This window comes from Eumetopias jubatus, unplaced genomic scaffold (assembly GCF_037043125.1).
Source record: "Eumetopias jubatus isolate StellerSeaLion01/CBP00866 unplaced genomic scaffold, mEumJub1_p1.0 scaffold_3, whole genome shotgun sequence".
Lineage (NCBI taxonomy): Eukaryota > Metazoa > Chordata > Mammalia > Carnivora > Otariidae > Eumetopias > Eumetopias jubatus.
Window position 1 is genome coordinate 29,071,526 of NW_028274809.1, and position 14,350 is coordinate 29,085,875.

At 35.4% G+C, this 14,350-nt stretch overlaps 1 protein-coding gene across 3 annotated transcripts in view; it reads right to left on the reverse strand.

The window, feature by feature from the left end:
* The window catches only part of CREB1 (cAMP responsive element binding protein 1), a 61,015-nt gene that overhangs the window by 9,057 nt on the left and 37,608 nt on the right, over positions 1 to 14,350 (reverse strand). For all 3 annotated transcript variants that reach the window (XR_003610660.2, XM_028112194.2, XM_028112193.2), the window contains 2 exons: positions 10,866 to 11,048; positions 8,712 to 8,862 (listed from right to left, as the gene is read on the reverse strand). Coding sequence is in view for 2 of the 3 variants with exons in the window: in XM_028112194.2 (XP_027967995.1) it covers positions 8,712 to 8,862; positions 10,866 to 11,048 (334 nt within the window). In the remaining variant the exon portion in view is untranslated. The remainder of the gene's footprint in view (positions 1 to 8,711; positions 8,863 to 10,865; positions 11,049 to 14,350) is intronic.

Genomic DNA, 14,350 nt, shown 5'->3' on the forward strand with positions numbered 1-14,350 from the left:
TTTCTCACCCATCATTTGAGAATTTACAGTCCACAAGTGCTCATATGAATGCTATATCTACATGCTAGTTTCCAAAAGTTAAACTAATATGATCCCATAGGTTAGTATCTACTAATTTTGCTCTAGCAAAATCAGTATGCTATAGTGTTGTTAAAGATTAGGTTTCTCGGGCACCTGGGTGGCTCAGTTGGTTAAGCGACTGCCTTCAGCTCAGGTCATGATCCTGGAGTCCCGGGATCGAGTCCTACATTGGGCTCCCTGCTCAGCAGGGAGTCTGCTTCTCCCTCTGACCCTCTTCCCTCTCATGCTATCTCTCATTCTCTCCTTCTCAAATAAATAAAATCTTTAAAAAAAAAAAAGATTAGGTTTCTCAAAAGAAAAAAAAACACTAGACTAAGAAAATTAACTTATTTCTTTAATGTAAGACCTCTGATCCTTTAGATATACTAAATGTGAATTGAGACTCTCTCCGGAGAGGAATTCTGACTAGCAACTTCCAAGCTGAGTATGAATATACAATACTTTTTTGGAGGAACACCAAATAAATTTCAAGTAATATACAGTCTTGCAGAATGATGCTTAAGTTAGGCACAGTTTAAAATAAACAACTTTGCGGGCACCTGGGTGGCTCAGTCAGTTAGGTGTCTGCCTTCGGCTGAGGTCACGATCCCACCGTCCTGGGATCGAGCCCCACATTGGGCTCCCAGCTCGGCGCGAAGCCTGCTTCTCCCTCTCCCACTCCCCCTGCTTGTGTTCCTACTCTCTCTCTCTCTCTGTCAAATAAATAAACAAAATCTTAAAAAAAAAAAAACTTTGGATACAAACTTAATACAGTATGATATAATAGCAAGAATTCTAAACTGAGGATCAGAAATCTTGGGTTCAGATCCTGGCTTTGAAACTAACTAGTTGTATAGCTTCCAACAGGTCCCGAGTAAGAACTATTTCATAATTTTTTTTTTAAAGGACTAATCAAGATGTCTTTAACTAGGACTGTTAGGTTTGTATTAAGGAGTATGAAAAATCAGGGAATAAACCTACAATGTCATTCCAAAGCACCAATTTTGCTTAATGGGTCAGAGGGGTGGCAAGCATTTTCATATTTATAAAAGCATTATTATATTTTGGAGTTGGATACAGAATACAAATGAGCTCTAAAAATTTTAAAGAAATCCTTAGCGTAGGGAATGCTACTTAAAGCTTCTCAAAAATTTCTAGCTAAATGTTTAAAAAAAAAAAAAAAAAGGAGGAAAATGAAAGGACTCTCCCAGCGGATTGGTCTGACAACATGGTGTGAAGATTAAATTGACCACTGATGTTTCTTCCAGTACAGAAATAGGATTTTATGATTTTAAGCATTCATGCAAACAGATGGCTTATAAATTCTGAAATTGATGTGATAGGCATATTTTTAGAAAAAAGTTCTTTCACATAATGTGTCTCAACATCCTCCTCCATTCACTGAACTAATTCTTTGCCTCTATATGATACTCATATTCTCTCTATTTTCAGCATCCTCCATTAATTCCAAACTACCTGATTTTTTTCTTTTACCTTCAAAGAAGTTTATCAATTGTACTTTTTTTTTAAACAACCAGTTTTTTGTTTCATTGATTTTCCTCTATTGGTTTTCTCTTTTCGGTTTTATTGATTTTAATTTGCTCTTCTTTTTCTAGTTTCTTAAGATGGAAGTTAGGTTGGCAGACATTTTTTTGGTAAATATTTTTGGCTTTTTAGAACAAATGGACTCTGTCACAACTACTGCTGTTGTAGCATGAAAGCAGCCTTGGATAGCACATATTTGAATGACCATGGCTATGTTCCAATAAAACTTTATTTATAAAAAACAGACAATGAGGTATAGTTTGCTAACCCCTGACATAGATGATTGATTTAAGACTTTGTTTTCTAATATAAGTATTCAGTGGTAGAAATTTCTCTCTAAGCACTGACTGAACTGCTCCCACAAATTTTTGTCGTATTTTAATTTGCACTTAGTTCAAGATATTTCCTTTGAGGCTTCCTTTTTGACCTAAATGTTTGATACTTATTTAATTTCCACACAACTGGGGATTTTCCTGGATGCTTTATGGGCCAAGAACATATTTTGTGTTTTCTATTCTCTTAAATTAGTAAGTGTCATAAAAATGCCATTAGGTACAGTTGGTTGATTACGTCATTCAGGTTGTCTCTATATTTTCTGTCATCATTGAGAAAAGAGTGCTGAAGTTTTTTCTTCTTTTTTCTTTTTTTTGGTGGGCAGCAAAGTTTACTGAGTGATAGTAAAGTGATAGTACAAAGCTCCCAAAGAGGGAGGGGGCGTGAGAGGGCTGCCCTGAGGTTTTCAACTATTCAATTCTCTGTTTCATCACCTTTGGCCTCATGTATGTTAAAGCTCTGTTAGGAGCATACACATGTAGAATTACTATGTCTTTTTAGAGAAATGATCCTTTTATAAATATTATATAATGTCCTTTTTTTAATCCCCGACAATGTTCCAGCTTCCTGTTGACTGCTATTTGCATGGTCTATCCTTTTTTACTTCTTTCCTTCTAACTTACCTATGCTTGATATTTGAAGTAAGATTCTTACAAACAGCATATAGTCAGGTCTTGGTTTTTTATTCTGTTTGGTCTTTTATGTAGGTTAGACCAGGTTTAGCCATCTATGACCCATGGTTCAAATCCACATAGTCTGTTTTTAATAATTTTTAAACTTCTAGCCAGACTAACCAAAAAAGTGAGAGAGAGAAAGACCACAAACTTTCAATATCAGGAATGAAATCCCTATTAAACAGTCCCCCCCCACTGCCCAAGAAAATCACAACCAAAACCCCAGAAGTATTTAGGTACAAATCTAACAAAAAATGCGCAGGATCTATATGCTAAAACATGGAAAGTACACTGTGTTCATACAATGGAAGATTCTATTGTTTTAAGATGTTAATTCTCCTCAATTTGATTTAAAACTCAACACAACCCTAATCAAAATCCCAGGAAACTTTCTTATAGACATCAACAAACCAATTCTAAAATTTTAATGAAAATGCAAAGGAACCAGAACAGCCAAAACTATTCTGTAAAAACAGAGCTGGAGGACTCACTGTCAAATTCCAAAACTTACTAGGAAGCTACAGTAGTCAAAACAGCATGGTGTTGGCTAAAGGATAAACACAAAGACCCATTAAACAAGGTAGCAAGAAACAGACCCACACAAATATGGTCAAATGATTTTTGACAAAAGTGCAACGGCAATTCAACAAAGGATAATCTTTTTAACAAATGTGTTGAAACAAATGTATGTCCATACACAAAAAATGAACCATGACACACCTCACACCTTTTACAAAAGTTAACTCAAAAGGGATCATAGACCTAAATGTAAAACATAAATTCTGACACTTGATACAGACCAAGTGGAACTCATACATTGCTGGTGGGAATGCCAAATGATATAGCCACTTTGGAAAACAATTTGGCAGTTTCTTATAAAGCTAAATATACACTTACCATTCTACCTGGCCAGACCACTCCTAGGTATTTACTCAAGTGACCTGAAAGTTCATATTAACTCCTGTATATATTTATAGTAACTTCATTCATAACCCTCCCAAACTGGACACTGTGATGAACACCAAGGTCAATAGATAAACAAACCACAGGATATGGGTACAATGGAATACCAGGGATAAAACCAACTACTGATCCATTAACACTATCAATAAATCTAGAATGCATTTTGCTAAGTGAAAGAAGCCAGATCCTAAAGGCTACATACAGTGTATGATTTCAATTATATGAAATTCTGGAAAAGGCAAAATCCGAAGGATAGAAAACAGTTCAGCGGCTTCGAGTCTGGGAAAGGGGGCAGAAGCAGACTACCCATGGGTATCAAAGAGATTCGTTCTAGGGTGGTGTAACTGTTTTGTAAGGCACTGTAGGGGTAGAAACATGGCACCATACATCTGTCAAAACTAAAAGAACTATACAGCATAAAAAGTACATGCAACCCCAGAACTGAATGAAGATGGTGACGAATCTAACCATACTACAAACATGTGATATAATCTTACTGAAGAGGGTGGAGAAAAAAGAACAGACCTAAATAGCTTTGAAAACAGTGCTTTCACTGGTACTTTAAGGCTAACAACAAAAAGAACTGTACATAAATACTGTATTGTATTTGGTAAATTTGTGTCTCACAGGTATACAAGTTAGCAACTCTGTAACTATTTTAAATGTATACTAGAGTTAAACAAACATGTAAATAAACTATACTTAATGGGAAGCCAAGTTTCTATGAATCTACCTATTCATATCCTTAACTCATTAGTCTTCTGACTTGTTAAACGTTTCTAGTTTGTTGTTTGTTTTGCTACTTTATCTTTTTCTTGGCTAAACAGAGGTTTTGTATTTTTATACAGTCAAACCTACCTAACCTTTACGTTTATTACTTTTGCCTTTAGGAAATCTATTAAAATTCTCCTGCATTCTAAAATTGTAAGACAAGGATGGTGGATTGCATTACTTTCATAATTTTTTATTCCTTCCTCCCTGTGGGAAGAGCATACATTCCCACTCCACTGACACTGAGCTTGTCCTTGCCTGTATTTTGGCCAATGGTATGTAAGTGGACATGATGTTCATCACCATCAAGCAGAGTATTTAAAAAACACTGCCTTTTTTCCTTTGCTACAAAAATGACATGCATCAAAAAAGGTGCTCCTCCTCTAGCTGGAGCTTGTGGGAGAGGCACGGCAGCTGGCTTGCAGCTGTCCAATGTAACATGAGGAAGCAATTCTGTTGTTCTAAAACACTGAGATTTTGGGGTTTCTGTTGTTGTTACTGCAGCAACAAAAATTAATATAACAACCATCTATTCTTTCTTTTAGACCGCTTATCACTTCTCTTCATTTCTGAGTAAATGGTAATTTGGACAGTGTAGAATTTGGGGATAACTTTTTCATCAAAGTTCAATTTAAGATAGGCTGTGTTTGAGGTACATATAAGGGACATTCATCCTAGTGAGTATGTTCAGGAGCAGAGTGCTCCCCTATCTCTTCCACTGAAGTGTACCCCTAACGGCAGAGGAAACCAAAATGGGGACTCTGGGGACACAACCCAAAGCAATCACTGCTGGTGTGAATTTCTTTTAAATCTCTTACCTTAAAAATATTTATTTCTCCCTAATTTTTGAGCAAGATAATCATTCGAGGAAAGTATTCCATGTTTACCTCTTGGGGCTACATTATCTCCAGCACACTGTCATGTGCTCTGGTTTAAGAAGCACAGCAGTAGAGAGATGCATACTGAAATCTCAGAATTAACATGTCCATAGGGCTTTGGCGCCAGACTGAGGCTCAAATCTCAGTGCTACCAATTTAAAAAAAAATTTAAAAGATTTTATTTTTACGCAATCTCCACAATGTGCGGCTTGAACTCACAACCCCAAGATCAAGAGTCACATGCTCTACTGACTGAGCCAGCCAGGCACCCCTGTACCAATTTGTTTAAAGGTGTGATCTTTGGCAAGATATTTGACTTCTTTCTGAACTATAGCTCCTCTGTAAAGTGGAGATAAGCTTCTACCTCATTGTAGACAATATAAAGTATGTAAAGAAACTACGTGCAATGTCTAGCATAAACTAGTCCTTAATAAACAGTATCTCAGGAGAAAGGTCAAAGCCAGAATATAGAATTAGAAGGTATCAGCATATAGTTGATGCCTGAAATACACGGGTATGAATGAACGTTCCAAGGGAAAACTTCAAAAAGTAGAGAGAAAACTGGGTGAATAAACCAAAGAGTTCAGGAGAATGAGAAGTCAAAAGTGTCAAATATTTCACAAAAGTACAGTGAAATGAAAAGAGAATACCAGATTGCCAAGTGGGAGGGACTCTGTATCTTTTAAAGATGTAAGCGTGCTATGGTGAGCACAGAAGCCAGATTTTAATGAATGGAAGTTGGAAAAGTAGAAGCAGCAATAATGTGGGAATAAAAAGAAAAGGGAACTATAGCAGAGTCAATGGGAAGTTTCCTTAAAATGAAACTAAATCCAAGCAAAAGTATTTTTATTAAAGAGTCCATGCTAAATCAGGTAGCTTCGCTGAAGATTTCAGACCAGCAAAGGTTGTTAGGAACGGCAGCTATGTCCCTAACTTGGTTGGGGTGGGGGGGAGATACATAAACTAAAAAAATAATGAAAAAAAGAAATTTGGTCTGCTAGTCAAATGAACAAGTGTTCATAAATGGGCAGCTCTCTGCTCCATAAAACAGAGCAGACAAGAAGCCATGGTGCTGCCTCCTTGCCCACCAATTAGTCTTTTCTGTATAAGGGGAAACGTCTCTGGAGCGCCTGGGTGGCTCAGTCGGCTGAGTGACCCACTCGGTTTCGGCTCAGGTCATGATCTCATGGGTCATGGGATCAAGCCCTGAGTCGGGCTCCGTGCTCACTGGGGAAGTCTGCTTGAAGATCCTCTCCCTCTGCCCCTCCCCCCACTCGCACTCTCTCTCTGAAATGGATAAGTCTTAAAAAAAAAGGGGAGGGGAACGTTTCTGTCCCACAAAGCCAACTACATGGACACAACATGAAGTCCTTCTACTGTTTTTATAATCAAGAAAGTTTATTTTCCATCTGATTGCTCTGCTGTGTCTTGCTTAGAACTGGTTTCTTTAGTAAGTGCTACTATCTTAAGTTTTAAAACCTGGCCTTTACTTAAGACTTCTTAATCAGACTTGCTTCTAATTTTAGAAAGGGTTAAACATTTCTTTACAAACATTCTGAAGCTGGAAAGATCTAAATTATAAAATAAATTTCGTATTTAAAATACATTTAAATGAATGCGGCTTTTGATGTTTCTGTTTATTATTATAACACCTAAGGAAAATCTCAGACTGATGGGAGCACAAATAAAATAAGACACTCGGCTTATTTCCAACTCTTTCCCTAATATCCCAGAAAAAGTCCTGCCATTTCCCATAGCTTAGATGTCATTTACTGACACTCTATAACAGCTAGGAGTATTTCAGGGACAAAAGAGGTTGTTGAGCTGAGTGGAAACATGAAACTTCATAAAAACAAACACTGTGATAGAGCATTATAGATAAAGTGCTTTGAGAGGAATATTTGTCCCACAGAACAGCCATGTGGATGGGTGGCAGAATCTCGTTTTACAAAGAAAATGGAGGTTTGAGGGTTAGTATGTTCTTCCAAAGTTACAGCAAAAAGAGTAGATCCAGGACTTGAATCCAGACTGTCTAAATTCAATCCCTATTTCTTTTACTTTATCACAGTGTTTGAAAAATCTTGGGGTCAAGAACACGGGAATATTTTCACCAATTTCAAATTTTATCTTTAATATATCTTTATTTTCATTTTCTATGGTTTATCTTAAGTCATTCTATATTAAGTCCTAAGCTAAATATTTAAATCCTAAACTAAATAAAAATACTAAAGTAGTAAATACAATAAAAACATTTTATTGGCTTTTGGGGGGGCAAAGGGAGAGGAAGAGAGAGAGAGAGAGAGAGAGAAAATCTTTTTTTTTTTTTTTAAAGATTTTATTTATTTGACAGAGAAAGAGATAGCGAGAGCAGGAACATAAGCAGGGGGAGTGGGAGAGGGAGAAGCAGGCTTCCTGCCAAGCAGGGAGCCCGATGTGGGACTCGATCCCAGGACCCTGGGATCATGACCTGAGCCGAAGACAGATGGTTAACGACTGAGCCACCCAGGCGCCCCAAGAGAGAGAGAAAATCTTAAGCAGGCTCCACACCCAGTGAGGAACCCAGTGTGGGGCTCCATCTCACAACTCTGAGATCATGACCTGAGCCAAGATCAAGAGTTGGATGCTTAACCAACTCAGCCACCCAGCCGCCCCTTACTGGTTTTGGATGACAAAACCATTTACAGCTGTGAATTTACTTTATGAGAATTACTTTGCCCACTTTTCATAGATTTTGTTGTGTAGCACTTTCATTGTTGAAGACTAACTCTATTTTAAGATTTTGTCTAAGAACAAGGTATCCTTAGATTTAATCTGTTTTTGAAGAATCTTTAGGTGTTAAATTGTCAATTTTGAGTAAAGATGATATTCATTAAAACATGGACTGGCCATTATACATCTACTTTATTTTAAATAAACTTAATATAAATGAAACATTTAATTTTAATATTCAGACTTGAAACTCTTGATCTTCTTGAACAATACTATTCATGAAGAGAAACAATATTTAAATAACCTAGCTTGTTGGTTAAGAGCATAGTGAAAATACAGCAGAGTTGTGTATTATATCTTCCATGGAGAAATTACACAAAAGAAAACTATGATTAAAGATTGACCCATGCGGCACCTGGGTGGTTCAATCGGTTAAGCAGCTGCCTTGGGCTCAGGTCATGATCTCAGGGTCCTGGGATTGAGCCCTGCATTGAGCTCCCTGCTCAGTGGGGGGCCTAATTCTCCCTCTCTGCTCCCCCTGCTTGTGCTCTCTCAAATAAATAAAATCTTAAAAAAAATAAAGATTTGACCCACAATCCCATTAGCCATTTCATAAGTGCAGCTTATTAAATAAAGCTTTTTTAGCAAGATCCATCAATTCCACCAGAAAAAAATTCATTGCAAAGATCATATTATCAGAAGATGTAAAAGACCCATGTCTGACAGAATCTGAAGATGACCTGACCTACCACAATCTAAGTAAATGCAAGGTATGTACCTGTTCTTCATTAGGCGAACCTCTCTCTTTCGGGCTGCTTCTTCAGCAGGTTGTGTAGGAAGTGCTGGGGAGGATGCCATAACAACTCCAGGGGCAATGGTGCTAGTGGGTGCTGTGCGAATCTGGTATGTCTGTACATCTCCAGAGGCAGCTGAAAAGAAAAACAGGGAAAAGGGCGTAAGACACTGAAGCACTGTGACTCGGTAAAACTACGTGTGTCAATCATCAATTTAAACATACATTTTGGACTGGAAGGGAAAAAGAGGAACATGATTCTAACTAAAACACTGAAAAAATCAGCACTTTTTGGGTCATTACTGACAAATAATTCCCAATTTAATATATTTATTAGTATAGACACTTGGGGGAAAGAGGCCTTAACCTATGTCTGGCGGGTCTTGTATTTATCTTTCATTGGAATGCAGTTCTATTCTGTTAACATGCTTACCAACCTTAATTCTAAAAGGTAAGTAGGGCACAGCTTGGATGATCTTCCTAGATAGAGTATACTCCTCAATGTCTTCCTTTGATATTGGTAAATTCATATTAAAAAATTTCAAGTAGACTCTTGCCACGACATAAAAACGACCATGATTTTTCATAAAATAGCGAAATGGGAGAGAAAATAAAGCATTATGGTCAACTATTATAAATTTCTAATTGAAACAAAACTGAAAGTATGAAAAGTGTACCACTTGATGCCAATTATATTACTTGTTTTAATGTAAATGCTATTTGCTAAATAAATTGAAGTTTATTTTTCTAAGTGATCTAGCACTTGTAAAAAGAAACACAATCATTATCTGTCAAACTGCTTCTAAAAACAGCTTAGTAATATGCCCTCCTAAGAATAAAGAACCTAACATTATCTGAGAGAATTTGAAGATCTTTATAAAATTATCCATATTTGTTATTAATATCAATTAAAATGTGTAGTTTGAGTGGAAAAGATTTATATACTAAACATGTTACCATCTTCAAACTGACGTTCAGAATTCAAATTCACTGACATCCTGCTTTACAATTTTTGAGTACCTGCATGTAAAGTGAAAAGGTGTTTTACTCCCATTAATAAGCAAAATATTATCTTCTTCAAATATTATTTGTCTAGTAACAGAATATGTTCTGTAAATACATTAGGGCCTTTAAAAACAAATGACTCTCTAGTTGGTGTTTTAGGATTATTCAAAAATTATCATCCATGGTGAAGGGGTAACAATGGTTATTATTTAACAGAGGCAAAATATATTATTATTAATAAAAATATTTTTAGATACAGATTTTAACATTATTTCCTCAACATATAAATTTCAATCTGGCACAAATCATGTTCTTAAAATATTAAAATGGATTCAAAGAAAAATGGTCAACTCCTATCCATAGAGATTCCTAAAGCAAGAAAATAAAAAAAAAAATACAGAAAAAAAGCTATTTCTATAGTTCATCAAGGATTTAACTACTACTTTTTCTCTACAGACCAGTAGACCTGCATACTGGTAATAAGAATTTTCAGAACATATTGTTTTCATTTGAAATAAAAAATGATGATCTTAGAAATAAGGATGTAAATTTCTTTTGAATAAAAAGCAGAGAAACAGAATTTTGAACCTTCAAAGATTTTTTTTTTTTTAAGTAGGCTCTACACCCAACATAAGGCTTGAACTCACAACCACAAGATCAAGAGTCACATGCTCTACCAACTGAGCCAGCCAGGCGCCCAGAACCTCCAGAGATTCTCACCAGTGATTTAGTGTAACTCTTTATTTGACACATTAAAAAAAAATAATAATAAATGAGGCCCAGAGTGGTGAGTCTTACTCAAGGTCACATAGCAAATCTATGCAGTTAGATCTAAAATCTAGCTTTCCTAACTCCTGATTTCACTGTCTTGCCCTGTAACCTACCCTGTTTCTATCCCCAAATGCTAGAAGTGTTAAAGATGTTATATTTTTAAAACTGAAAACAGTTGTTTTTATGCCATGACATTTGGGTCCAACTGGAATAATGGAAGAGTTCATGGAGAACATTATCTATAATGAAAAAAATTAACTACATTTTCATAGTGTTTTACAGTATCATACTTACTTTTCTGAGTTTATAAAATTTTAACCTTTCAAAGAATTTACCACAGTTGTGAATTCTGAATTCTCTTACCTTGAACAACGACTTGGTTGCTGGGCACTAAGATCTGCTGTCCATCAGTGGTCTGTGCATACTGTAGGATGGTAGTACCCGGCTGAGTGGCAGCTGCATTGGTCATGGTTAATGTTTGCAGGCCCTGTACCCCATCGGTACCATTGTTAGCCAGTTGTATTGCTCCTCCCTGGGTAATGGCAACTAAAACCCAATGGATTTTATTGTTATCAGTTTAATTAATACCATATAAGACTTTTACAAACACACTAAACTCAAAGTAGAATAATGTGTAAGACATAATCTAGGAGAAATTATTATAGCAAATAATACTGCCAAGAAAGATTTGGTATACTCAAGTACCTTTCTGCTCAGGAAACCCACATCCAATTGCTATAATACAAATGCACTCTATGAACCATATTATAATTTATAATAATATCCATTAACAATTTTTTAAAAGAATAAATGAGAAGATGTTAAATTCCTTTCCAAGTTGTTTGGTTCAGAAGAGGTACCACTTTGTGATCCATACTTCCTTTATTCTACCCTGAATTATGCAATATTTTAATATTCGCTGTTCCACTAGCAAATAAATTTCTTGAAGGTAGGAAATGTGATTTTTCTTCTCCATTTTCATGTACTTAGCACAGAAATGGGCAGTAACAGGCACCCAATAAATGGTTGTTTTAATGAATAATTAATAAAACCAGTTTAGTAGTGCATTCTGTTCTCTAAAACTCAGCTAACAATGCATAAACCCTAAGTTACATATCCATGCATTCTCACACAGGATCCTTTGATTATTCACTAATTAACCATACTGTCATTCATCTGTTATGAAGTAATCAACTTTGGTTCATACTAAAAGATATTTCACTTTATTAAAAATTGAATTCACCTTCATGCTACCGTGCATGGAAAAAGTTAATAGAAAGAAGTAGGTTATTATTTTATTTGAACAAAGCAATCCTTCAGATACTAGCATCAAGATAGGTGGCTGGATCCTCTATAGACACTCTCCCTCTTAAAGTTTTCTGGAAAGAGGACTAAAAATCACAATATTACATATAAAAATGCATAATGGATTTTAACTTAATAAGTCAACAAATGTGTGATTTATTCATGTTACTTTTTTTTGTCTGTTAGAAGGGAATTATTTGAGATCATTTGTTAGCCAGCTCTAGGCAACTAATATCCTGAGTCATCTAAACAAGGAAAATTGATTATCTACTCTTCAATCAAGAAATAGTAACAGTAAATAAGTATGATTTGGTTTAGCAAATGACACCTATGGAAATTAAGATACCGGCATATACAATCCATTCACTTTAGCCATTTCCATAAGTTTTACTTATCTTAGACAATTAAAAAGGAATATATAAGAACTATTCTGAGATTAATATTGCAGGTAACTTGAAGGAATCAGAAGATTAACAGAATTAAACCACAATTCCTCCTATAGAGTTAATAAGCAAATTCTATTGCATTTAACATACACAGCTTTATTCTTTAAACTCAAGGTGGGAGAAAAGAAGTAGGAAACTAGATATCAGGAAACCTGGGTTCTAGTCCAGATTCTACCACTAAACTGTTATTTGAATTTGTTATCTCTTCTATAAAAATAAAAATACCTGGTTCTAGCCACTAAGTACAACTATAAAAATCAAAAGAGATCATGTATAAGTATTCTGAAAATGGAAGTCCAATCCTTTCAGATGTATTTTTCTCTATAATATATATTTATATACTTGATTATTCCAGAAGGATTTGAGATGGCTTTCAATAAAACTAAATTCATTAAAACAAGAAGAGGAAGCTAGAAGTCAAGTAACTGATGGGTCTCTACCACAGAGATTTTACCAGAAAATCTAGAGGAAGAAGAGAATACAGTTAAACTTATCTGAGATTCTGAGTAGTGAAAAGTAAAGAGGAAAACATCATGGGTTACAGCTGTATTTAGTGAAACAAAAAATTCAAGTTTAAAATAATAGACACATTGTTTCTACCTTAGAACAGAATTTCTCAAATAAGACTTTCTCAGGAACAGTGAATCAAGTAATGGATAAACTACTAACAGCATTTAAAATTTGAAATTTAAAAAAATAACCAACTTATGGAAGGAATACAAATTGGTGCAGACATTGGGAAAGGAAGTTGGGCAGGATGTGCTTTGATTCAACAATTCCACTCTTTGGATGCTATCCCACTGAGACCCTACTACATATATAAGAATGTTCATGTCACAGTGTTTGAAACAGTAGAAATGTCTTAAATGTTCATCAGTGTGTGTGTGGGTGGGGAGGGAATATTTAAGGGGGAGGGAATGTTTAAATAAAAGTTATATAGTGAAACACAATATAGCTGTTAAAGAAATAATATATATCTCTGTATGTATACATTTGTCTATGGTATACTAATAATGTAGGTCTCACTTGTATCAAAATACATGGTAATATATTTATGTTTAAACAAAATGAAAAAGAATGGATAGATATATACCAAACTTTTAACTACTGGGGAGAGATGAAAAGGATTATGAGTTAAGAAATATATAATGCTGTATATATTTAAGTAGTCACTTTATTGATTCTTAATGACAATCAAGAACATGTTACATCAATTCCGTCAAGGCTCTATGTGTAAATAAGGGATAAAGATAATGTAATAAAGCTTTAAAAATATGAAAGTATTAACCTTTTAAAACCAGCAATTTTCAGTTGCTGGAAGAGAGTGGTGTGTCAAATTAAACATACACATTTCTAAATTTCATTTCCCTATTTGACATTCTGATATGCCTATTCCCAAAAGAGCATGCTTTCTTCTGCAAGTGAGAATCCCTGCAATAAGTGAATCAATGTCACTAACAGGAGTAGGCTGTATCCCTCAGGATTCTGTTGGGGCAAGGGAAAAGTAATGTTCATGTATCAATGTCTTAGCATGCACACATCTGGAATAATTCCAATTATTTGGATATAAGGCTAAAAATACACACATCCATGTCCATAGATAGTACCTGTTTATCTCTGTCAACAAAGAACTCAAGAAGGAAAAAGGGGACTGAACTCTAGGAAGCACAGAGTGGACAAGAAGCTTAGTCAAAAATGCTGTCCTTCTGCTCACTTTCAAAAGTTTCAACTTTGGGAGAGCTAAGAAGTCTGGTACTTGGGAATCTGTTTTTAATACAGTTAGAATGCAAATTAGTTATGTAAACCAAGGTTGAGCTGTACTGTGGAAACTCTTAACTTGGGAGTCAAACTTTTATACACATTCCTGACACAGACCACCCCAGAGTATTAGAAAATTAATGCAACAAGGGAGTGTCAATGTGTACATTTAATTTGTAATAAGGAGGAAAGGGGGAAAACTACATAATGGGAAGTATTAATTTAATGATTTAATGAGCAAATCAAAATGAAGAAATCTATGTAAGAGGCACTCTGGGAGTCAAAAGGAACTGGGAACAGATAGAAAAACACCATTCACACAAATGCCTCTGATCAAGC